The sequence below is a fragment of the Bubalus bubalis genome, chromosome 12, assembly GCF_019923935.1.
Source record: "Bubalus bubalis isolate 160015118507 breed Murrah chromosome 12, NDDB_SH_1, whole genome shotgun sequence".
NCBI lineage: Eukaryota > Metazoa > Chordata > Mammalia > Artiodactyla > Bovidae > Bubalus > Bubalus bubalis.
In genome coordinates this window covers 61,868,936-61,893,995 of record NC_059168.1, presented here as the reverse complement: position 1 = coordinate 61,893,995, position 25,060 = coordinate 61,868,936, and the positions used below count along the sequence as shown (strand labels likewise).

The window sequence follows — 25,060 nt, the reverse complement described above, 5'->3', positions numbered from 1 at the left end:
AGGGCGTTAGATGTGCTGCTCTCTAGCAGTTGAAAAATTCGAGAATAACTTAAGGACTTGGCCCTCCATATACAGGGTTTCTCTGTATCCACAATTCCACATTCACAGTTTCAACCAACTGCAGATCATATAATGCTCTAATATTTACTATTTTTAAAAAATGGACCCACGCAGTTAAAACCTGTGATGTTGGAGAATACAGTAAATTGATTTTGCAGAAAACTGTTTGTAAGCTTCAAACTGCTGAATTTGCCTGCCAGGCTGAATTTAAGAGTTTTATGCAAAAATCTGATTTTCTTTTGATTATTACCTGGTTCTTCTTTTTTTAAAGAATTATTTTTTTTTTTCAAAAATTTCAAAGCCACAGAAAAGTTTAATGACAGTATAATGAATACCAAATATCTCTCAGACACTATTCAAAGAAACCTAATACTATATTAAAGTCCCATTCCTGTCATACATTCCTTTTATTCCCATAACTGAATCTTGCTAGTTGGTTGTTTTCAGACCAGTAGATCTGAAGCATCCAAATTAATTCATCACCTGTTATTTTCTTGTTGACATAACTATTTGGGGATTGGCACCTTCAAGATCTTCATTGTCTCATACTTTTAAAGACAGTAATACTTAGTAAGTCAAATATGTCTTTGATCCCTTGAAGGATAGAATTTCCTGAAAACTTATATCTAGACTCTAGCCAAAGACAGGAATTTTTTTTCCTGAAATGGCTCTAAAGTTTTACTTTTTTCAAGCTGAAATTGGGACATAACATAAAATTAAACATTTCACAGTTAACAATTCGGTGGCCCTTAGTGCCTTCACAACCACCACCTCTGTGCAACCACCAGCTTTGTTTAGTTCCACACATTTTACAGAATGAAGCAGGGCAAAGGCTAATAGAGTTCTGCCAAGAGAATGCATTAGTCATAGCAAAGACCCTCTTTCAACAACACAAGAGAAGACTCTACACATGGACATCACCAGACAGTCAACACTGAAATCAGATTGATTATATTCTTTGCAGCCAAAGATGGAGAAGCTCTATACAGTCAGCCAAAACAAGACTGGGAGCTGACTGTGGCTCAGATCATGAACTCGTTATTGCCAAATTCAGACTGAAATTGAAGAAAGTAGGGAAAACCACTAGACCATTCAGGTATGACCTAAATCAAATCCCTAATGATTATACAGTGGAAGTGAGAAATAGATTTAAGGGACTAGATCTGATGGACAAAGTGCCTGATGAACTATGGATGGAGGTTCATGACATTGTACAGGAGACAGGGAGCAAGACCATCCCCAAGAAAAAGAAATGCAAGAAAGCAAAATAGCTGTCTGAGGAGGCCTTACAAATAGCTGTGAAAAGAAGAGAAGCCAAAAGCAAAGGAGAAAAGGAAATATATACCCATTTGAATGCAGAGAATAGCAAGGAGAGATAAGAAAGCCTTGTCAGTGCAAAGAAATAGAGGAAAACAATAGAATGGGAAATACTAGGGATCTCTTCAAGAACATTAGAGATAGCAAAGGAACATTTCATGCAAAGATGGGCTCAATAAAGGACAGAAATGGTATGGGCCTAACAGAAGCAGAAGATATTAAAAAGAGGTGGCAATAATACACAGAAGAACTGTACAAAAAAGATCGTCATGACCCAGATAATCACGATGATGTGATCACTCACCTAGAGCCAGACATCCTCGAATGTGAAGTCAAGTGGGCCTTAGGAAGCATCACTACGAACAAAGCTGGTGGAGGTGATGGAATTCCAGTGGAGCTATTTCAAATCCTGAAAGACGATGCTGTGAAAGTGCTGCACTCAATATGCCAGCAAATTTGGAAAATTCACCAGTGGCCACAGGATTGGAAAAGATCCATTTTCATTCCATCCCCTAAGAAAGGCAATATCAAAGAATGCTCAAAATACCACACAGTTGTACTCATCTCACAGACTAGCAAAGTAATGCTCAAAATTCTTCAAGCCAGGCTTCAACTATACATGAACTGTGAACTTCCAGATGTTCAAGCTGGTTTTAGAAAAGGCAAAGGAACCAGAGATCAAATTGCCAACATCTGCTGGATCATTGAAAAAGCAAGAGTTCCAGGTAACATCTATTTCTGCTTTATTGACTATGCCAAAGCCTTTGACTGTGTGGATCACAACAAACTGTGGAAAATTCTGAAAGAGATGGGACTACCAGACCACCTGACCTGCCTCTTGAGAAATCTGTATGCAGGTCAGGAAGCAACAGTTAGAACTGGACATAGAACAACAGACTGGTTCCAAAGAGGAAAAGGAGTACGTCAAGGCTGTATACTGTCACCCTGCTTATTTAACTCATATGCAGAGTACATCATGAGAAACGCTGGACTGGAAGAAACACAAGCTGGAATCAAGATTGCCAGGAGAAATACCAATAACCTCAGATATGCAGATGACACCACCCTTATGGCAGAAAGTGAAGAACTAAACTAAAAAGCCTCTTGACGAAAGTGAAAGGGGAGAGTGAAAAAGTTGGCTTAAAGCTCAACATTCAGGAAACAAAGATCATTGCATCCGGTCCCATTACTTCATGGCAAGTAGATGGAGAAACAGTGGCAGACCTTATTTTTTTAGGCTCCAAAATCACTGCAGATGGTGACTGCAGCCATAAAATAAAAAGATGCATATTCCTTGGAAGAAAAGTTATGACCAACCTAGATAGCATATTCAAAAGCAGAGACATTACTTTGCCAACAAAGGTCCGTCTAGTCAAGGCTATGGTTTTTCCAGTAGTCATGTATGGATGTGAGAGTTGGACTGTGAAGAAAGTTGAGTGCTGAAAAATTGATGCTTTTGAACTGTTGTATTGGAGAAGACTCTTGAGAATCCCTTGGACTGCAAGGAGATCCAACCAGTCCATCCTAAAGGAGATCAGTCCTGGGTATTCATTCGAAGGACTGATGCTGAAGCTGAAACTCCAATCCTTTGGCCATCTGATGTGAAGAGCTGACTTACTTGAAAAAACCCTGATGCTGGGAAAGATTGAAGTTGAGAGAAGAAGGGGACAAGAGAGGATGAGATGGTTGGATGGCATCACTGACTCAGTGGACATGAGTTTGAATCAGCTTCGGAGTTGGTGATGGACAGGGAGGCCTGGCGTGCTGCACTCCGTGGGGTCACAAAGAGTTGGACACGACTGAGCAACTGAACTGAACTGAAACTTGTTACTACCCCAAGAGGAAATCCCAGGCCCGTTAAGTGTGCATGCTTGTGTCTGACTCTGCAATGTTATGGACTGGAGCCTGGTGCCCTCCTCCAGGGGATCTTTCCTACCCAGAGAGCAAACCTGTATCTTTTATGTCGCCTGCATTGGTAGGTGGGTTTTTTACCAATAGCACCACCTCGGAAGCCCCATTAAGCAATGTTCCCTTCCTTCTCCCCTTCCCTGCAAATTTTCTTTTTAATGTGATTTTCTTTTTCTCTATTTTAAGACATTTTAAAAATACAGAGACATATGGAGAATATTTGTACTTCTGTTACTTAGAATTGATCAGTATTAACATTTTTAATTTTCACTTGAAAACAAAGTTCAGCATTTTTTAAAAATTGGCATTCCAAACCACGCTTGAGTACCCCTTGACCCCTATCTCCAGTCCTTTTCTCTTTTTCCCAGCCCTTTGGCAGTGTTTCTAGTAAATCTGGTCTATATCCTTTAAGTTCTTCTCATTTACCTCTTTATCTCAGAAAAAATGTGGAGCTGCTTTATTAATTTATTTGCATGATATTTTGTACATATGCTGCTTGCTTTTTCTATTATTTATTTATGCTGATATATAAAAATCATCCATTTTTTATTGCTTTATTGTATTCTTCCACATGAATCAACCATATTAATGTATCCATTTCACCTAGTGATTGATTTTAGGTTATTATTTTTTTCCATTACAATCATGCCACAGTGAAGATCTTCCCTTATACATGTCTAATGATGTGATTTTTTCTTTAGGGTTCATATCTAGAAGTGAATCAGATGTACATTTTCACTCCACTAGGATTTGCCAGAATGCTCTCCGAAGTGGCTGTACCAAGTTTACATTTCCTTTTATTCCACATCTTGCCAGCATTTGCTGTTACATTTTTTAATTGTTGCCAGTCTTATGGATGGAGAAGGCAATGGCACCCCACTCCAGTACTCTTCCCTGGAAAATCCCATGGACCGAGGAGCCTGGTAGGCTGCAGTCCATGGGGTCGCGAAGAGTCAGACACGACTGAGCAACTTCACTTTCAGTTTTCACTTTCATGTATTGGAGAAGGAAATGGCAACCCACTCCAGTGTTCTTGCCTGGAGAATCCCAGGGACGGGGGAGCCTGGTGGGCTGCCGTCTATGGGGTCGCACAGAGTCGGACACGACTGAAGCGGCTTAGCAGCAGCAGTCTAATGGATACAGTGGTATTTTGTTTTGATTTGCATTTCCTAGTGTTTGTCTTCACATATTTGTCATTCAGGGGTTTTAATCTGTGACTTTTCATACTTTGCCCATTTTTTATCTGGGTATTATCTTTTTCTTGCTGATTTTAGATTTTTGCATATGCCTTCAAATTAATCCTTCATTGGTTACATATATTGCACATATTTGCTTTTCTTTTTGGTCCTTTTAGCAAACAAAAATTCTCAACTTTGATGTACAGCATATACTTTCTATGTACTTTCTTCTATAGACTATAAATAGTTGTGTTTGTTGAACATAACTTGATGTTTTTAAATGGAGAGTTATGTTAATTTTGTTTAATTTTTAATGTGGGAAACTTGCCTTAAAAAGACTTTGTTCTTTTCTGAGTCTCTGCTGTTAGTTTCAGTGTATTTACTGATCCTATTATCACAGAAAACATAATTTACTTTTTATGAATTTTAAAGCACTCTGAACTGGAAGTTTCAAATAAAAATATGGTTGTAACTAAATTCTGCCATGTGACAAAAGCTGAAACATTAAGTACATAAGTACAAATGTATCTATAGACTCTAGTACATAAAAGTATCCTTGCCCCCTTGTAGTCCAGCAATCCAGACCTTACATGCTCTTTAAAATATCAAAGCTGCAGTTCCTTTCTTTATAAAATACTAAATCAAGACCTGTTTTCTCTGTGGGCCACATCTGTCAACATATACGTCTCATCAGACTGGTCCCTATTTCTTGTATGTGGGGCTATATTTATCTGAGCCTTCTTTCCAGGAGTGTTTTTTCAAGGATAAGCATTAATGTGACAGCTAAATACTCAAAAGTGTAATTCTTGGCTTTTTGTCAAGTGTTGTTATATTGTCAATATCAAGTTTTGTATCCAGTAGTACTTACATGTGAGTACCAGCCTTCATTTAACTTTTTAAGATGGCACTCAGCAAACCTTGTCTTTTTCTTGAGTTCACTAGTGACATACACGTATACTCTAGTGACAACTGATCCAAAAAAACAGTTGACACCATTATTTTTCTGTTTCATACTGTTTTAAGATAAATTTATTTGTGAAACTGACTCCAATCTTTTGGAGAGACAGAGCTGTTTCAACAAAACTGTTGAGAGAGACAGCATTAAATGATCTAACTATATGATAGTAGGAATCCTGCTAAGAGAAATATACTGACATTTGGTCCCTAGGGCATCCAAATTTTAAATCACAGTCAGTCTAGAAGCTAGGTCTTTTACTTTGTGAGCACAGCTACTTTATTTGAAATGAAAGCATGAGATTAAAAATAATTTTCTCTCCAATGTTTAGGTTGGTCACAGCAGATGTAGCTTTTTACACTGGAAATCTTCAAGCCTTAAAAGGCCTTCAAGATTTGGACCTAAATATGGCCGAGATCTGGGAACAGAAAAGGTGATGACATACTGGAAAACTGGGTAGTTCATCTGACCAGGGGATGTGTGTTTATGACGGAAATATGGACGCCTGTGACTCAAGAACTGAATCTGGAGCCCACAGTGAACCGGGATTGGGGAAGGGAAAAAGGAGTGTGTCAGTGTTGGGAAACTGGGATTCAGTGGGATCTACAAGGAATGCCATTTGTGTGCTTCCTTCAGTGAGGAGTAACTGATCAGGTGTCTATAACATTTTTCATTCTCTCTGGAAACAGACTCAGGTTTCTTTGGACCAAATCCAAAAGAACACATAGCTGTAACACAGCTGTAGTTGACTAGAATGCTCTGTATACTTTATATTAAAAGATGCTTTGCATTTCTTCCAGTGCAATGAAATTCATATGGTGTCCCACTTTATTTAATGATGGTACAATTTAAAATATTAAAATCTTACTCAACCTCTGTAGAAAGTTTTCTCTATGAAAGTAAAGCTGTTTGAAAAATTATTTTTTTACAGATCTTTCTATAAAAAATAAACATCTTTTGATTGCTTGGATTTAGGAATTCAGTTTTTGTTTTAGTGACCAATGTTTCAGGCTTTGTGTGTTGCAAATTTAATCTTTTTATCACCGCTGTATGTCAACTGCATAAAGCCTTCCAGAATAGTCTAAATACTTGAAAGGCTGATCACAAGTAATAATTAAAGAGTAAGATTTTGGTGTTTATTTATGCAACTATTAATTTAAATACTTATCAGATGTGGTATATGAAAGCCTGCAGTTTAACAGCTGTATTTTTATAAAAGTATCTATGAAGGGTTGGGGTGTTTCTTTCCTTTTTATTTTTAGGGGCAAGAATACATTTTCATCTATTCTGCCTAATTTTGAGTTCTTGTTTTAACATTTAGATAACGTTGAAGTATGCCCCCTCCCTGGGGTTCTTGTTTTGTAAGTTACTTTCTGTGTGTATATGAACAAAGACCAGGGATAGATAGAACTTTTAAAATATAGGCTGCTGTGTTGGGGCCAGAAATATAAGGTGATGAGCAAATTATTTAAATTATAAAGACTTTTATAATACCTACCTTCAAAATTAGAATTCAATGAAAGTGCCTGTGCCTCACTTCACACCAGGAATCTTGCCTAACCCTGTCAGAGTGCCTAACCTTGTGGTGATTATGTACAATGAAATAGTCTTACTTTGTGCTCTTTGGTTTCCTAAAAGGAAAGCCTGTTTTCTTTCCTTTATCCTTATTACAGAGGTATGTCATTGGTTCTTAAACTGTCTGTCTAAAATAAAGCTATAAAAAATTATCAGACTTTAAAAGACAACTTTTTTTAATAGTATACAGTAAATTTTAAAGAAAATAAGCAGCTTACTCAAAAACAAGCATGGAAGAACTGAAAAATGTAATCGATTCTTAGAGAAAAGCTAAAATTCAAACTACCAGCAGAGCTGGATTTGGAAGGTTATTCAAGAACATTTTCAGTGACAGCAAAGCAGCTTCAAGAAATGAAGCTTCAAGGAAAGGGAACTTTTTATAAAGTTATACCCTCACCCTGCTATACTAGAGAACAAGGATGTGAAAGAAAGGCACTACCTCTGCCCACCCCACCCCCTTCAGCTGGGAAAGAAATACCACTTTGTTTCAGTAAATGGAGAGTCTGTGGAAAGCATGGCAGGCATCCCAGTTTCAGAACTAGATGAAAGATATACCTTCAAGTTTAATTCCTATGGAAATAATGATGATGTGGTTAATTCTCAGAAATGTAAAAACTGGATTTGTTAGGTAACTGGCCATTGAGTACTTAAATATTCCAGGAGCAAATCTTTCAATTGATAGACTAAATCTTTCAACTGTTTGAAAAGAGTAAACCAAAATTTTTCTTCAGCATTTCATAAAGTTAGCATTAAAAAGTATGAGTGTACACATGTATTGCTTCACAGCTTTATTTTTGAAATCACAAGCAGTTCAAAATGACCATCACTGAGGCCTCTGTTAAAAGATTTTCCAGCAGAGCTGCCCCAGTTTTAAGATTAAACAATATTGCACTTTCAGATGAATTAACTTTCAGGATCTTCTTCCAAAAAGAAAAGTATTGCTTCCATCTGTGCTTTTCTTAGACTAAAAGCATACTGCAGAAAACTCTACTTTAAAAATTAACACTGCAGGGTACAGTAACAGAGAACAGTACCTGCCTATTTTATAATCTTAGAGGAACTTTTCACTGTAAGAAACTGTTTAGCCCATAATGAGTATAAAGTGTGTACAGTATTTTTCATTTCAGTGGTCCAAGATACGCAGGTTCCCAGATACAATCTTGTTCTCTAATACTGCTCCAGGTGGGATGTCAATTCGGTCACCGTGATTTGCGATGATGATAACCGTTCCCTAAGTGACAGAAAAAACAAGAGTAATTGCAACGGCAAGCTGAAATGCAGTTGATTTTCATACAGTTATCAAGTTTATGTAGAACTTCACTTACAATGGAGTAAGCGTATTTATCAACAGTATGAAATATGAAAAACAAATGACCTGTTAAGGAAAACTGTAATGTGCCCTGTCACAACCCTGGCAGTAGTTCTGGTGCCATCTCTGATAAGGAGGCAAGGAATCTAGGAGTGGGAAGTGGCCCAGTGCCACAGCATGACTGGCCCTTTCAAAGAACTACTTGCAAGGCCACCAGCATTATCTACCTTCAGAAACTACACGGTGCTTGGTTTTTATCTACATACAGGTTTGTTTTTTTTTAAAGAACAGTTTAATGATTCATATTTCATTTCTTAAGTAAAACTGTTTAGATAAGGCAGTATCAGCAATAATTATATATAAGTATATATATATCTTTTTGCTTTTTCAAGATCTTTAAGTCACTTTAATAAGAACACATGAAATCTAGGTATGGAATTTTAAAAAAATACTTGATTAGGAAAAAACTGTTGTATCTTTGGTTCTGAACTTGAATATTCATACCCATAGTCCTTCCTATTTCTTATACTAGGCTGGATCTTTGGTTCTGAACTTGAATATTCATACCCATAGTCCTTCCTATTTCTTATACTAGGCTGGAATGATACTCAAAGTACCCAAGCACTGTAGTAATGTGAACGAACATCTTCATACTGATGACATTTTACTTTAACAGGAATAGATTATAATCAGTATAAATGGAGTTGTTATTTTTTCTACTTTCAAATAGTCATCTTTAGTGAATGCTAATTTATCAGTGATTCGATTTTAAAGACTGTCATATTTCAATAAAATAGTACCAATTCAATTATTTAATAGTGTTTGCTTTCCATTTGAATGCTATGTTCCAGAAAATTCCTATACACAACAATTATATTTTAACTATGTTGTATGTCTATGGATGACAGTATTAATACTAAATATTGTAGTAAGCTATTTCATTTTGAAAATGCATATCTTATAAGCAGTCTGGTTCAGAGTAAGAAGTATTCCTTAAAATAAAGGTAAATTTAGGACTAGAGGATGAAACCTGTCTTATTAAACTATAAGAACTATAATTTTCATCATAACACACCTTTAATGAAACATTCTTGCCAAATGTCACATCTCCTGAAACTGTGAGGTGATCCAGTTCAAGCATATCTGGTATACTTTCAAATCTTCTTAGATAATCCTGAACCTGAAAGAAAAATGGAAACATAAAAATTGTTTCAAAAATGGGTTAACAGAAAAACAGGGATTAAAGTAACAAGGTAGTTTACTTGAACTGTAAAACATTCTGTTTATGGCCAAGCTCAGGCCTTTTATGGGAAGAACCCTGTTTATGAAGGGCTCACCATGTGAGTAGTGAGAGTTTATATATCCTGTGTAGGAGAGACCAGGAGGTAAACTTTGTCCCCACAATCAAGGGTTTACACTACAGCTGAGTAGATGAGACATTAAAATAGTAATAAGTAAAAAATAACCACCATGCTAAGAGCCAGGTGAGTGGTTCAGATAATCTGGAGTTAGTTGGAAAAGAGATCATCATGGTTTGAAGCAAGCTAGACTGGAGCTGGGCTTTATGACATGGGTAGGATTAAGAAGAAATGGAATACAGTTCTGGAAGAACAACACAAAGTATCAAGATCAGTATCTTTGCCTCTTACTTCCTTAGATTTACAGGCACTAGAAATTGTCCTGTATGGCCTTGTTTCCTATTTTGCTGAGAAAAAGAAGCAACAGGAAAATTTACACTGGCCTTTACCACTACCACCCATTTGCTCTGGAGTTACCTGTCTCTCCTAGTTCTGGGGTCAGACCATTTCTATTCCAACTTAAGACTAACCCTTCTTATGGTTACTGCCCAAAGATACTGTGAAGCAATGCTCCTTTCTCCCTCTTCAGTGTTCCCTCCCTCTTGATTCTATCAATTCCCATCAATGTGTGAAAGTGAAGTCGTTCAGTCGTGTCCAACTCTTTGTGACCCCACGGGCTGTAGCCTACAGGCTTCTCCATCCATGGGATTTTCCAGGCAAGAGTACTAGAGTGGGTTGCCATTATAGAACATGCTATAAATTCTCCCAACTTAAAAATAGAACTAAAACCTTATATCCCTTTCTACCTATAGATTCATTTTTACGTTTTTCTTTAAGGCAAAACTCTTGAATAAATTTTCTCATTCAGTATCTTCAATTTCTCTTCTATTCTCTCTTAAATCCATGCCAGTCAGGCTCCAGAACCTCTATACCGTTACAGCAAATTGTGAGTTCTCACTCATCTTACTTGAGTTGGCCAGAGCACTTGACTACAAATGATCCGTTCCTCTCTCATGAAAACATTTTCTTCATTTGGCTTTCAGGCCACACACAGTCATGCTTTTCTACCCAGTTCTTCATCTGCATCTCTGCAGTCACCTTTGCTGCTTCCTCCACCATATCCACATCCTCTAGCCTTGGCGTTCCTCAGGGCTCAGTTCTTGACTCCCTACCCCGCCATTAACTGCCTCAGTGATCCTTATGGTTTTAAATACCCAGTTATAAACTGACAACTCTAAAATTTACCTTGTTTCTAGATTTTTCTTCTGACCTCTAGACTCATATATTCAGTTTCTCCATTTGAAGGTCCAAGTACACTATCTCCAAAATTTAACTGTCCATTATGCTCCCCCTAAACCTGCTCTATCCAAGCCTTCCACACCCTCAGTAAAAGACAACTCCACATTTCCAGTCACACAGGCCAAAAACCTCAGAGCCATCCATACTCTTCTCTTTCACCCTCCTACCTAGTAAATCCTGTAGGTACAACTTACAAAATATTTCATAATGTTAACGTTTTTCACTATTTCCCCTGCAGCCACCCTGCTCCAAGCCAGAATTCCAGTGACAGCCTATTCCCTGGTCTCCCTGATTCTATCCCTGCTCACCAGAGTGGTCACTTCACCTCTCCGTTGCATTCTCCAATGGCTTCTCACCCCCAAGAAAAAAGCCACACTCCCAATACTCAATTACAAGGTTCTACACAATTTGGCCTGTTAGTCTTAAACTTGGTGACCCAAGTGAGCACCCCCATTGCTCACTTGCTCACTATGCTCTAGGAACTCTAAAACATGTTCTTCCTCAGAGCAACTAGCCATTGTCCTCTCAACCCCTGTTCTCAAACTGAGACAGCCTAAAGTTCTTATCTCTTGCAGGGTATGGAAGAGGCTAGAAAAAGTAGGAGGGAAGGAAGGGAAGATGAGGTTAGGTGGAAAATGGTTAGTAATTCCATCTCAGGATCTGGGAAGACGGCAGATCCATGTAGCACCATGATTTTCCCAGCCCGAGCAGGCAGATGAGGGAGGCACCAAAGACAGGGAGACTTCTAAAATGCATGATGCTGTCCTGGAAATTCCAACCCGGCCACAGGACCCAGAACCACAGCCCAGGAATGTGTAAGGGCAGGGCACACATCCGAACCAGGTGACAAGCCATAAGCAGGACTAGAATAGACTTGGATGGCACAGGCCACACAAAGTCTAACCCTGTCACTTCATTAGCCTCACAGCATTTTATGTGATTAGATTTTTTTGGATTCCGCTTACCACATCAGGGTCAGGTTTTACTATACTTGCTATTCCTCTTGCCTAGAATGCTTTTTGCCCCAGATACCTGCAGATAAACCTCTCAGGCCACCCAATGTAAAACGTCACCACCACCACCACCACACCCTCACGTTCCCTACTCCTTTATTTAGCATTTACCACCTCTTGGCATATTATATACCTCTGACTTACTTGCTTCTTACCCCGCTAGAATATCCAGGAAGGCTAAGATTTTAATCTGTTTTATTTACTGCTAAATACCTAGAACACTGCCTTGTACATGGCAGTGGCTCAATAAACTTTGTTAAGCCAGAATTAACATCCTCTCACTGATGAAAGCAGTAATGGTCTTAGACAAGACATAAGATTTAATATCTTAAAATGGAAACATTCTTTACTGCTCTATATAGCAAGCAGTTAAAAAGTGAGTTACATCTTCATCTTCTATGGTTGATTCTCTTTAAAAGACATCAGAGTTGGAGGAATATAACAGATTAGCAGCAAAGACTGTAATCAGACTCCCAATTCACGTGTGTAGCCTATCTTTCTAATTACACATTAAGAAATACAAATTCACATGTATATCATATTTATAATTACATACCTTTGTGAAAGAACTGCCTAATTTAACCAAGGGCACTGTAGGAAATTCCCGCTTTTCACTCATTGTCAAAGATCCTGCATTAAGGCTATAGAGGTTTGACATCACAAGCAAGAGATCTGATGTGGTTTTGACAGGCAGAAAACGGCTTCTAGGAACATTAATACCTAGAGAGTTCTCAAAACTTTTAATGGCAGCCCCTACTGCAGTTTCTAACTGAATAACATTCAGGCCTCCATCCAAAGTCTGTAAGAAAGGGAACAGGAGAAAGAAACAGGTTTTAGTAACTTGGTTCTATATGGGCTATTTGGGGAGTGGTTTCAGAGATCCACTGAAGGAAACAATTTTGAGAGCGGATATCTCTGAAGCACTGATAGGTGCTTATACATATGAGATCTTTTTCAGCATCATAACTCTCTTGTTCAGTAACATTTCCATTTTACAATAAAGAGCTGAAGGTTCAGAAAACCCATGCAGATGCCTGTGGCCAAGAGGCCCTCTTAAGTACCAGAGCATCAAGACTGAGGCAGATCCTCTACTTTGGGCCCAGTGCTCTTGCCGCTACCACAGCTCAGGGTTGAGTAAGGACACCGTGGACTGCTTGGCAAACTAAAGGATGGGTGTCGACTCTGAAAGAGAGGGCCAGGAACGGAAGAAACTAACTAGGCCAAAAGGAGTGGCCCATGGACTAGATGGGCCAGAGGCAGTGGACAGTGAGTCTGTGTGTGGTGTGCTGTGACTGGAACCAGGGGGCCCTTTGGCTTACCTTTGGATTTACAATGATTTCCATGTCAATAGCATTCTGCTCCTGCAGTCTTTTAACTGCAGCAAGAGAGATCCATAGGTTGTTTGTGTTAAATATTTTGAATTTTGATACAGATTTGAACTCATCAACATGCGCTTTTGGCACTTGAGCAATTTCCACCAGTCTCAGTTTGCCTTCATACTGAGTGAGTGTCCCACCCTAGAGAGGCAAAGAAGAGTGAGTGCTTCCACATTGCTCTCAATTATAACCATGCCACGGTGTTTACAGTCTATGAATGATCTAGAAAAGTGACTGATGACAAAACCCCCCAGAAATAAAAGGCAATGGCAGTGATTCGATCTGGGATACAACGTAACACATGTATGAAAGTAGAACCAAAGAAAATAATTCAGGTTGTCAGTTATCTTATACTCCCTCTTGTCCATAATAAAAGTCCTGGGGGTACCTCAGCGTTCTCCTCACTTTCCAAACATTTGCTCCAGAAACAGACATTCCTCTTATTCTCAAACCACCGCCCATCACCAAATGACCAATCCTGCCACCTCAGACCCAGCTCTGACTACCTCTGGGATAAGGGGAGTAAAGTCAAGACAGAGGCACAAGTGGAAGAGAAGAGACTTCAGAGTGGCCTCAACCTAGAGGCCGTGAGGTGCAGGAAAAGGGGAATATTCACTCATGTGTGAGGGGGACATTTGCAAGAGAAACAGAACCCAGCCCAAGGACCAGCCACGGTATCACACACTGCCCACTTTTCTTACTCCCTGAGGCTAAGTGGAAAACCTTGTGTACTATTCGATCAAGGCCAAATATCATCACTAAACATGCAAAATGAAAAAAACTAACTTTTGCTTTGTATAAAACTGCTCTTTTTGGTTTGCAACAAAAGTATTACAGTGATAAAATATATACAGAGAGAAATACATACTGTAGAAATAGAAGTAAATTTTCATTAAAAGAACAATTAAAAACACTTAAGCATCCAACTAGAAGAATATTAATGGTTGGAACAAACACAGTGTTTTCACATATGTTTCAGATAATCCTATAAGTATGTGTGGAATTGTTTTTTAGTTAAAATTGCCCATATAGATTGTTTGAAAAAGAAAAATGATTTTACTACTATTAAATCTGGATGTATATTACACACTGATCAGATAGAACTTAGGGTACTCTAGAACACTATCCCACTCTAGCTTACAGTGATGTTATCAAGTTTCTAAGCTTAGAAACTTTTCAATAAAGAATTGCAACTATGAAATGTGAAGATGTAAATCCCCAAACTGCTTCCTCTCAGTATTTACCTTTACATCCGCACGGGTTTTATTTGTGACTTCCATGACAAATTCACAAGGTTTTCCATTGGGTGGGTTCATGAGATGATTAAGAATATAAAGATCCACTGTGGCACCCAGATTATCTATGTTGGACACAAAAATATACTCTTTGCCTTCTCCTATAAAGGTGTCGAGCAAACCAGAGTTGTAGAAACTGGCATAAATATCTCCATGACCCGGAGGATACCACACTTCTGTATTTTCCCCTGAGTATGATACATTCTTTGCTACAGGCAGTAACGATTCTTTATTAATCCTTGGGTACCTTAAGAAAACAAAATTTCTTTTTCAGTATAAACTCTGTAGAGTATTCCAGATCTTCGAGTAAAACAATGCATGTAAAGTTAAATAAAATTTCCCTCCTTTTCAATCCATCATAGTAATTTAATCATAAGTGAATCTATTTAAGAAAATCTCTCATTATCTGTGTTGACCAAAAAACCAGCTTCCTATATAGTGATATTTGCTGCAAAAAAAAATTTTTTCCATGGTTATTCAGAGGGGAAGACACCCCGTATTTTTAAGATATTCATATGTTTTGTGACTCTTCAAAAGGAAAGACATATTAAGTAAATTTTCTCAAAGTTATTTGGTGGTGGGGTTGCTCTTTTCCTTGAAAAAAAAAAGGAAATGCTCTCCATTTGGGAAATGCTGTCCATTCTTACCAACAGATATATTCAGGGGTGGTTCTCTTCCTTTCCCAGAAAATCAACAGCAGGTTGGTACTCAGGGATGTCTGCTTCTTACCACTTTTGAGAACCAAAATCTCAGGCAGATTCTCTTTTAAGAAGTTCAAGTTACATACCCACAGAGTGATTATAACTGCCACATGTCTATTAACTAATGTTTAGCCTTTAAAGGCATTAAACACCTGTAGACAGTTTAGCACATGTACATCTTGAGGCTGCTCTGTTTAAACAAAACAAAGAAGTCCTTCTTTCCCAGAAGTAACATCTCCCCAGAGTTAATTTTTTTACTCCTTGTACCTGCTTTGATTAAACGTGTAGATTTTCACACGACAGTGATTATACTTCTGTAGTATTTTTTTGGTATCTTCATCCGTGTTAAAAGAGTTCATTAGAACAAGAGGAACATCAGTATCGTAGGTTTTGTTCAAGTGCTAGGGAGGAAAATGACAATCAGGTCACTCAGACTTACTATTCTTTTGTTTCAAAGTGTAAAATTAACTCTCAATGGTTGATCACAAAATGTTCATATCATCTATAATAGCAAAATATATAGAATTGAAATAAACTATAACTAGCATCTTTACCATGTAGTTGCTCATTAAATCACAATCCTATGAGACAGAAACTCTGCCTGCATTTTATGGATAGCTAAACTGAGGCCCAGAGAAGTGGCAGGTCAGTGGCAGAGCCAGCACACCCCTCCCAACCCCCACAGTCCAACGCTGGGGCTGTGTGCCAAGCCACAGTGCCCTATGGCCTCACTGGATGGGCAAATACAGACTAAGTACTCTGTGTCCAAAGCACTGTGGGGATGAAAGTACAAACGTTACAAAGACGTCTCCCTATTCTCAGGATTCATGTTAAGGACTGTGAATAATACCCTAACTGATATCTTTTCTATCTCTAGGAAGAGCTAAGAGGCAACACAAAGTGAGAAGAAAATACAGTCTTAGAAGTCAGACTGCCCTGTGTTCCCTGTTTGATTCTGCACTTACTAACTAGCTAGGGAGGCCTGGGCATAAATCAACCTCTCTGTGTCTTGGTTTCCTCATCTGTAAAATGGTGATGATAACAGTGTTTATCTTACAAAGTTGTTGAGAGGAACAAATGAGTCAATTCATGTAAAGAGCTCAGAATGATACTTAGTATGTGCTGGATAAATGTTAGCTGCTGCTGCTGCTGCTGCTAAGTCGCTTCAGTCGTGTCTGACTCTGCGGCCCCATAGACAGCAGCCCACCAGGCTCCTGCATCCCTGGGATTCTCCAGGCAAGAACACTGGAGTGGGTTGCCACTGCCTTCTCCTTAGCTGCTGCTGCTGCTATTATAATGGTTGCTGGCACCATATGAGAAACTAGGGATATTGAGATGAAAAAGACAGGGGCCACTGCCCTTTAAGAGCTTATGGTCTATGATTAAGGACTTTATAATCTATGTAAAAGAGAAGTCAGTGACAGTTCTTATTAGCATCCACAGCCAGATACATGAAATTCTCCCCAGCCTCCAAAAGGGGGCTAATAAAGTCAGATCATCCCAACTCTGATGAAGGGTGCCCCTAGAGAAGGAGGGGAGAGAGGCAGGGAGATCAAAGGAGAATCTGAAGAGACCCAGAGATTCCAGCACCACAAATGCTATTTAAAGATCAAAAGCTTTCACATCACCCTAAGGATTTGCTTTTAGGAACACCAAACCTTTTTTTTACATGTTAATAAAAGACTAAAGATAGCATGCTCCTTGACTAGCTCAAATCCGCATCTGTTATTTTCTAAGGTAACATTTACAGTAACCTGAAAACTGAACATCATTTTGGTAGTTCATGAGAAAGGCTCAACGTTCCTACTTACTTCGATTTGCTGAACAGTCAGATCCAGAAAGGTATTCTCGTTCCTCACGCCAATCAGACTCTTTGGGCCTTTGCAGCCCATGCTGGTTCCCAAACCACCATTGAGTTTCACCACCACCAGCTTGTTCAGCACAGAAGACACATTATCAGGTAAGCCCCTGGCCTTTATCTTCTCATAGGGCTGAATCTGAAAAAAATTTTTAACGTTGTTAAGAGGTTAAACCAAATCAACACCAAGGTTATTTCCATGCTTCCTTGAAGAGGTTTGCTTTTTCTGTAGAGTTTCAGCTACATTTTCTTTAATGTCCAGGGCCCTTCTGGTTCAAAATTAAGTTCTTATCAGCAACTTCCCTTGCACACAGAAGTAGTTCAGTGGTTCATTTACAGTACAGTGGAGCACAAGAGGGGAAAAAGTTACAGTCTACAAATATTTTGGCTGGCTGGTAAGAACATCCTTCTCTTGGACTACCTTCAAAAGCACTGAATTCTCAATGTGCATCAACATAGCAAACAGGATGCACAAACTCATTCACATCTGTACATTTTTCTGGTGCACTCTGAGTCTGCTTAGGTTCTGGAGAAGTATGTATATGATCACACAGTTCTGGGTAACATACTCCTTGCAATTCTTGGAGACAGTGCCAAACACTCAGAGCAAGCCAACAATGCCTGCCCTGTTACGGGTCACAAGGGTGTGATTTTTTGCAATCTGAAAGGTTTTTTTTTTTTTTTTTTTCCAACAAAAGCAACTTTGCCTGAAAGAAAATGAGCTGTATAAACAGTAAAACAAGTTTGAAATGAGCACAGAGGCTTAATCTTCAATTTCTTCCTCACAGGAAAGGAACAATGACAGTGGAAGCTCAAATTCTTCTGTTAGAAGGAGAGGCACAAACAAGTCTAAACATCTTACAACAAGAATGGAGCTTTTAAAAAGATCACAGTATATTTTCTGTCCATTTACAGAACATTTGTTGTTACTTTTCTTTTATGAAATAGGTCATCAAATGTACTCTTTAGTTACACCATGGTGGAGGATAGATAATACTTAAGGGGACTGAAGAAATAAAACCAGAACTCCTTCATCCTGCAAAACTGGACCTACACTCATTAGAAAACAATGAGAAACAATTAGAAACAATGAGAAATAAACCTTCTACTTTCTATCTCCATGAGTCCGGCTACTCCAGATGGCTCAGACATGGAATCACGATGGACTTGTCATTTGTGACTGACTTGTTTCACTTAGCACAATGTTCTCAAGGTTTAATTAGCATTCTTTTTTTAAAGTGACTTATTTATGTTTCAGGAGATTCCAAATTAATGCAGATTTTTCCAGACAAATGCTTTCATTTAATAAAGTTGATATGTGTGTATGCAGCAGATCTGAGAGAAGAGGAGACTGATACAAAGAATTGGAATACAGGCTGACAGAGTCTATGGCAAATCGAGGCTTATGTAACTTTTTTACTCCATTTGCAGGTATTGAAATTGAGTAGAATACATGTTCTGAAGTCTTAGTTTAGTGAATCAGAAAATGGATTCTCTTCATTTGAATTTAAGAAACAGAATACACTCAGCTTTGAATAAAAGATTAAAAGAATGAAAAATAATACTACAAGTGTAACCACGGTTCTAAGAGTATAAGTCTGAGAAAACGTTGCTCTTTCAAATACAGTTGATAACAGTACAGAATGGCAGGGCTTAGGGTTTCAGACACTACTCAACACCTGAGTTATGAATTTTCCATTATCTCTTAGGAATGGGCAGCCTGTCATTTCAAGGCAGAAACTTTACAAAAATGTAAACAATGTAAAAAGAAATTTCTTCATATTTAGGTATGCAGTCAAAAGAGCAACAGGATAGCATTTTTCACCATTTTTGTCACCCTCCAGACAGTGCTAAATGCAGCTGAGGAATTGAAATTTTATTTAATAGTAATGTAAATCAACATACATGGCTAGCAGCATGTGCAGTTCTAGATGGCCTGTTAAAAAATATCAACCAAACAATCAGAATTATGTTTCAGTTTGTTTTAATAAAACTCTGCCAAAATCCTTTTTTTGTTCAATATAACCTTTTTTCTTTTTAACTTCAATGACACTGACTCATATCATCTGTGTAGATGAATTAAAAACCAAATGTCAACCTTGGAGCCTTAAAGTTTCACCAGGAGAGGAGAAAACCCCAATATCACATATATTCATGACAGAACATCTTTGATCCACATATGATAAAGAATATAAAGTATTTAGAGAAAAAAATGTTTTCTTCACATTAATCAAACTTCAAAACATGCATTTTACTAGAATGCTTTAAGAAGACAGTTCCTTACAACTGAGTCTATGGAGGCTAAACAAATTTTTTCTTGTATCCCCCAAATTTATTCTATATATAATGGTGATCATATATCCTCCTTTATTCTCTATATAATGGTGATCAAAGGTCCCAGCCTCACAATGACTTTAACACTAGGCCATCTGCCTTCAGCCAAAAGGTATATTAAATACACTTTTGGTCTTGATTCAAATCTTCCCAAGATTGGTATCTTGAGAACTTCAGTTTAAATTTAAAATGTACTTCTAAATTAGCTTTCAAATATTTGGGGTGAAATAAAATAAGCTGATCCAAGAACAGCATTAAATTCCAAAACTGAGCTAATGTAGACTTCTGGGTCCAGGTGCAGGCAACTCCCAAGTAGAAACTTGTTTATCATTTAGGTGGGAGCCCAGAATTCTCTGTGAAGTGCCTTATTTAGAACCTTGTACCCCAAGTTAAGTGGGCAGGGAGTCACCCAACCCCTACAAATGTCAAGGAACCATGGTTCTTTAGGTGGTGCTTTCAGTAATACCTACTTGTCTTGCTATAATATAGCAGCTAATTAAATACAGGCCCTGCTGAAGAACTGACTGTTAACAAGAAAAGGACTATGGAGAGAAAGGGAAGAAGTCACAAGGTGTGAAGTAACAATGTACAGCCAGGGGGAAGATGTCCAGAGTCATCGAGTCAGCATTGCTATGAGAAACCTCCACTTTCACTTATACTTCAGCTTAAATCCACCCGACTCTGCACAGACAGACTAAACACACAGAAAGGCAGCAGGCATGCATGGAAGGAAGCCAAGACAGTTTTGGTCTACAGCTTACTGCAGTTTAAATGAGGTGGCAAGCTCAGCTTTCATCACATATATCACCCCATATACCAATACAAGTTCCCTCTGTTGGTGATGCTGTCCACACCCGCCACCAGGGACCTCACCAAGCAATCCCACAGAGCTTGGTTTATTTCCAGAGCCAAGAGGACCTGTGTTGGAAGATTGCTTGGCAACAGCTGAAGTTATGCTGGACACACCTAGTCACAGGGACATTATTACATGTGTTCTCCATTTTCCCTCCCTGCGCTCCCCCAGGAGAATGCACAAAGACATCCACTCAGGCAAAGATGAACAGGGTTGGGAGATGACAGGGAGTACCATGCGCTGCTGGATACAGCCTAGATGTTATTCTGACTGAGTCACTTTAGTCAGTCACCAGTAGTCCCCAGATGGTGTTAGCGGTGAAGAACCCGCCTGCCAGTGCAGGAGAAGTAAGAGACACGGGTTCAATCCTTGGGTGGGGAAGATCCTCTGGAGGAGGGCATGGCAACCCACTGCAGTATTCTTGCCTGGAGAATCCCATGAGCAGAGAAGCCTGGTGGGCTACAGTGCAAAGGGTCACAGTCAGACAGGACTGAAATGACTTAGCACGCACAGTGCTATCTCTGCTTTCAAGCCTGATCACCGTGTTTCTCTTTCTTCAAGACATGAATAGAATTCAGTGTTCTACGAAGACCTCTGTGGCACTGTAAATATACAGCAGGGCAACCTCTACTGGTAACGCGGGGCAAACCTCAGGAGGCTCCCTGCAAAATGTGCAGGGGAGACAAAACCACTCACGTTCTCCTCTCACTGGGAGAAAACAATGTGTCAAATACTCAACCTCCTCTGTGGAATGAACAAAGAAAGTAGCTGTGAAATTATGAAAAATCATAATTTAAACAGCATTCTTCCCTCTAGGATGTAATCTAGTTTTTTTTGCAGAAACTGAAATATTTTTTAAAAGATCTTTTAAAAACTGTCTACTATGACCTGTACCTTGCCAAGTCTGTTCACAACTTAGTTTCCAGTTAGAAGAAAAGCTGAATTCATTACACAGTCATGGAGACACACTGTTCCCATTAGCAATAGTATAACCCAGTTCTTGGTAGCATATTCCTGCTATTCCTGGAGACAGTGCCAAATACCCAAAACAAGCTAACAGTACCTGCCCTGTTATGGGGTCAGAAGGGTATGATTATTGAGAAAGTTGTTTTTTTCCAACAAAAGCAAATTTTCCAAAAAGAAAATGAGCTGTGTAAACAGTAAAACAAGTTTGAAATGACATTCCATATGTGCAGGCAGTGTTCCAAGAACATTCGCGTGTTCGGCAAACCCTCACCACGCAGCCTCTGTGTGCCAAGGCCTGTGCTGGGTGCTTTCTCACTCTGTCTCTTCATTTCACATTTCTAAAGGTAACAACCAAAATCTGGGTCATGTGAGCGCTCCAACCAATTACCTAGACCAGAGGTTTGTTTTCTTGTTCAGGAAAAGCTGGCAAATCACGTATATTATCACATGATCCACCAGCAAACTTGCCAACACCTTGTCAGCCACCGAGATAAGCTCAGCTCATATCACAGGGCGAATAAAACCATCCCCTACTGCAGTGCCCTGGACCTTCTGCCTCCAGAACAGATCCCCAGGACCTTCCCGCATCACCACCTCTGTTGCTTCCCCTTCCTTCTGGTCACAGAATAGCTGTCCCCTGCCCCAAAGTAATCTCTCTGCTAGTGCCCACCTAAGAGTCCCACTTCATCAATCTCCCAGCCTCAGAGTCAGCTTTTCCCTATCTATTCCTTTCCATAGACATGAACATACTCAAATACTTTACATCTAAAAAAACAAAGAAAATAGCAAAGCATACACTCACCCCTTTCTGTCCTTTTTTCTCCATCTTCTTAAAGGCAAAGCTTAAAAAGCTGCTGCACTTACCTCTACTTCCTCACCTCACCTCTTTTTCACTCAATCAGCTGCTACAATCTTGTTTTCTCCATAGTTCAGTGAACTGCTCTTATCAAGGTCATTAACATCCTCCTCTTTGCTAAATCTGGTCAATAATAACAATGTTTCTCTTAAACTTCGGCTCTCAGATGCATCGGAGACAACTGACCACTCCCTAGACCTTGAAATGCTCTCTTCTTGACTTCTGAAAGGCCACATTCTATTTTCCTTCTCTTTCTGCCTGTTCCTTTTCAAGTTCCTTCTAAGTAGACTTCCTCTTTCTGGAAATCTGCTCCTGTCTCTGTGGCACCAGGACATACTCAACTGCAAAGCCAAGAGCCTGCTCACACCTGACCAATGACCGAGGCCCGTCAGCCTCAGGAAACTCTCTGTCGCCATGGCTGCCATCCCACCTACCCCTCATCAATGCAGTGGCCTCCAGTCACCTTAACTCCCTCCACCTTAGGGAGGTGGAGGTGGAGGTCACCTTAACCTCCACCTTGCAGGTGGTGATCTTTTGGAAAAGAGAATTTGAAGATGTTTCTCTCCTGATTACATCATTCACAAAACAAAGCAATGACACAGCACAGCAGAGATTATTAGCTGCCTACCCCAATGTCATTTTCTCCCTCCCATTTTAGAACCCTGATTTTCAGCTGGGCACACCACCACCCCAAATAAAAGACCACATGTCCAGCTTTGCTTGGAGCTATTTGTGCCAAAGTCCTGGTCACTGAGATTAACTGGAAGTGAGCTCAAAGATTCCCAGGAAGTCTCTGTGAAAGGGCAGGGGACAACATGCCCTTCTTCCTCCTTCCTGCTGTGTGGAAGACACGGTGACTAGAGTTCATTCAGGCGGCCACCGGGGACCGTAAGGAGATGTGCTGAGGATGGCAGAGGGGCAAGACTACGCATGTGAAGTGCTAAGCAAAGTGTACGGCCCACAGAAGAATCGAAGTGCTGGCTGTGCTAGCACTACATCACCGACTCAGACACATTCTCCACCCACCTCACGTTTTAACATTTCTAAAACCAGGATGAATCATACAGCCACTGTTTGCTCTTTTCTCTTTCTCAGCGGTACATAAAAGGTATACCTTATAATCAATGGCACTAATTTCATAAATATGGTATTGAATCTCTCTTTCTGCCCCAAGTCACCAACCAGCTTAGCAATCTCCTAGGTACGGGTTCTACCTCATCACTCTCCAGTTATGTGTAGCCTGAGGATAGTTTCAAGACAAGGGCCAACAAACTATAGCCTGTGGGACAGCTGGACCTACGGCCTGTTTTCACAGAGAGTTACTGGAAGGCAGCTGCTCCTGCAAGTTTACACAGCATCCATGGCTGATTTCATGGTATGGTGGCTGAGGTGAACAGTAGTGACAGGGATGCAGAGCCTCAAATATTCACCATCTGGTCCTTTACAGAAAATATCTGCCAAACCCTGGTTTAAGACAGTCTTCCGTGGTGATAAAAACCCAAGTTTTGATAACATCTCTGCCTGTTCAAGGAGAAGGCAATGGCAACCCACTCCAGTCCTCTTGCCTGGAAAATCCCATGGGCGGAGGAGCCTGGTGGGCTGCAGTCCATGGGGTCGCTAAGAGTCAGACACGACTGAGCGACTTCACTTTCACTTTTCACTTTTATGCACTGGAGAAGGAAACGGCAACCCACTCCAGTGTCCTTGCCTGGAGAATCCCAGGGACAGGGGAGCCTGGTGGGCTGCCGTCTCTGGGGTCGCACAGAGTCGGACACGACTGAAGTGGTTTAGCAGCAGCAGCTGCCTGTTCAAACTCTGCTCCTCCTAAGGCTCCGTGCTAAGGACTTCTCAGGATGGCCAGAGACCTGAAGCCGCCACAGGCAATGTTGGCCTGTGGCGCCACTGGCAAGAGCACGGCCACAGAACAATCCCCCGGGGTTTTTTCATCTCCTCATATTCATACAGGAAAGCAAAACCAAGGATTTGTAGTTGGTAGCGGAACTCTGGCAACTTTCAAAACAACAGAAAGAAAACCTAAGATTAAAAAGACGTTTATCCACTCACATGAGGGTCGAATTCATAGAGACAGAAAGCAGAATGGTGGTTGCCACAGGCTCAGGGGAAGGGGGAAGGGGAAGTGGTGTTTAATGGGTACAGAGTTTTGGTTTTGCAAGCTGAAAAAGTTCTGGAGGCTGCACAACAAGGGGAATATATTTAACCCTCCTGAAGTGCACACTTAAAAATGGTCAAGATGGTAGACTTTGTTATGAGTATTTTACCACAATTAGAAGAATTTTTTAAAAAGTCAGTCTTCTGTGTGCACGTACATGTGCAGCTATACATACACACTCTGTCAAGGCGTCAGAGAACCACAGAACAAAATGACTTTTTGTTACCCTCAGACGACCAGGAGTGAATCTGACAAAGCCCTCACTTCCTGCTTCAGGTACTACCAGCTGCTATCAGTAACTATTACACTGTCTCCCAATTTGTCTGTCTGGTGCTCCGTATCTATTACATGACTGTAAACTCCAGGAAGGCAGTACCAGCCATATGATCCTCCCTTTACCATATCCATCACCTTTAATTATATGTCATGGTCATTAGCAGCACTCATTTGTTGAGTAGATAAGTGAATAAATGAATGGAGCAAAGAGAGCTGTTACTAAATGAAATCTATTCTGTGGAACTTATTTCTTATCTTACTAAATACTAAGTGTCAAACAACGGTGGTGTCATCATTAATTAGAAAGCTGATTACAAACAACCATTATTTTAATTTTTAAAAAGTACCGAATTAGAATACATCACATACAATTTTCATAAAGAAAACCTAAATCTAAAACTATGTTCTGCATAAAAATAATTTTTACAAGCCATAATTTAGTGTCATAATTAAAAAAGATCCC

General features: G+C 39.7%; 2 protein-coding genes across 9 annotated transcripts in view; one reads left to right on the top strand and one right to left on the bottom strand.

Annotated features, from left to right (window-relative positions):
* The window catches only part of VPS54 (VPS54 subunit of GARP complex), a 101,764-nt gene extending 94,619 nt beyond the window's left edge, over positions 1-7,145 (top strand). For all 4 annotated transcript variants that reach the window (XM_006064792.4, XM_025262327.3, XM_006064793.4 and 1 more), the window contains one exon: positions 5,750-7,145. In XM_006064792.4, the coding sequence (XP_006064854.2) occupies positions 5,750-5,855 (106 nt within the window). In that variant the 3' untranslated portion in view covers positions 5,856-7,145. The remainder of the gene's footprint in view (positions 1-5,749) is intronic.
* Positions 7,146-7,766: 621 nt separating this feature from the next.
* UGP2 (UDP-glucose pyrophosphorylase 2) overlaps positions 7,767-25,060 on the bottom strand; it is a 68,188-nt gene continuing 50,894 nt past the window's right edge. For 4 of the 5 annotated variants that reach the window (XM_025262338.3, XM_006064791.4, XM_044926046.2 and 1 more), the window contains exons 4-10: positions 17,096-17,281; positions 15,552-15,685; positions 14,533-14,830; positions 13,232-13,429; positions 12,469-12,711; positions 9,378-9,482; positions 7,767-8,224 (exon numbers count right to left, since the gene is read on the bottom strand). In XM_025262338.3, the coding sequence (XP_025118123.2) occupies positions 8,117-8,224; positions 9,378-9,482; positions 12,469-12,711; positions 13,232-13,429; positions 14,533-14,830; positions 15,552-15,685; positions 17,096-17,281 (1,272 nt within the window). In that variant the 3' untranslated portion in view covers positions 7,767-8,116. Of the gene's footprint in view, positions 8,225-9,377; positions 9,483-12,468; positions 12,712-13,231; positions 13,430-14,532; positions 14,831-15,551; positions 15,686-17,095; positions 17,282-22,097; positions 22,383-25,060 lie in introns of those variants that run through there. The other variant, XM_025262339.3, reaches the window with a different exon arrangement.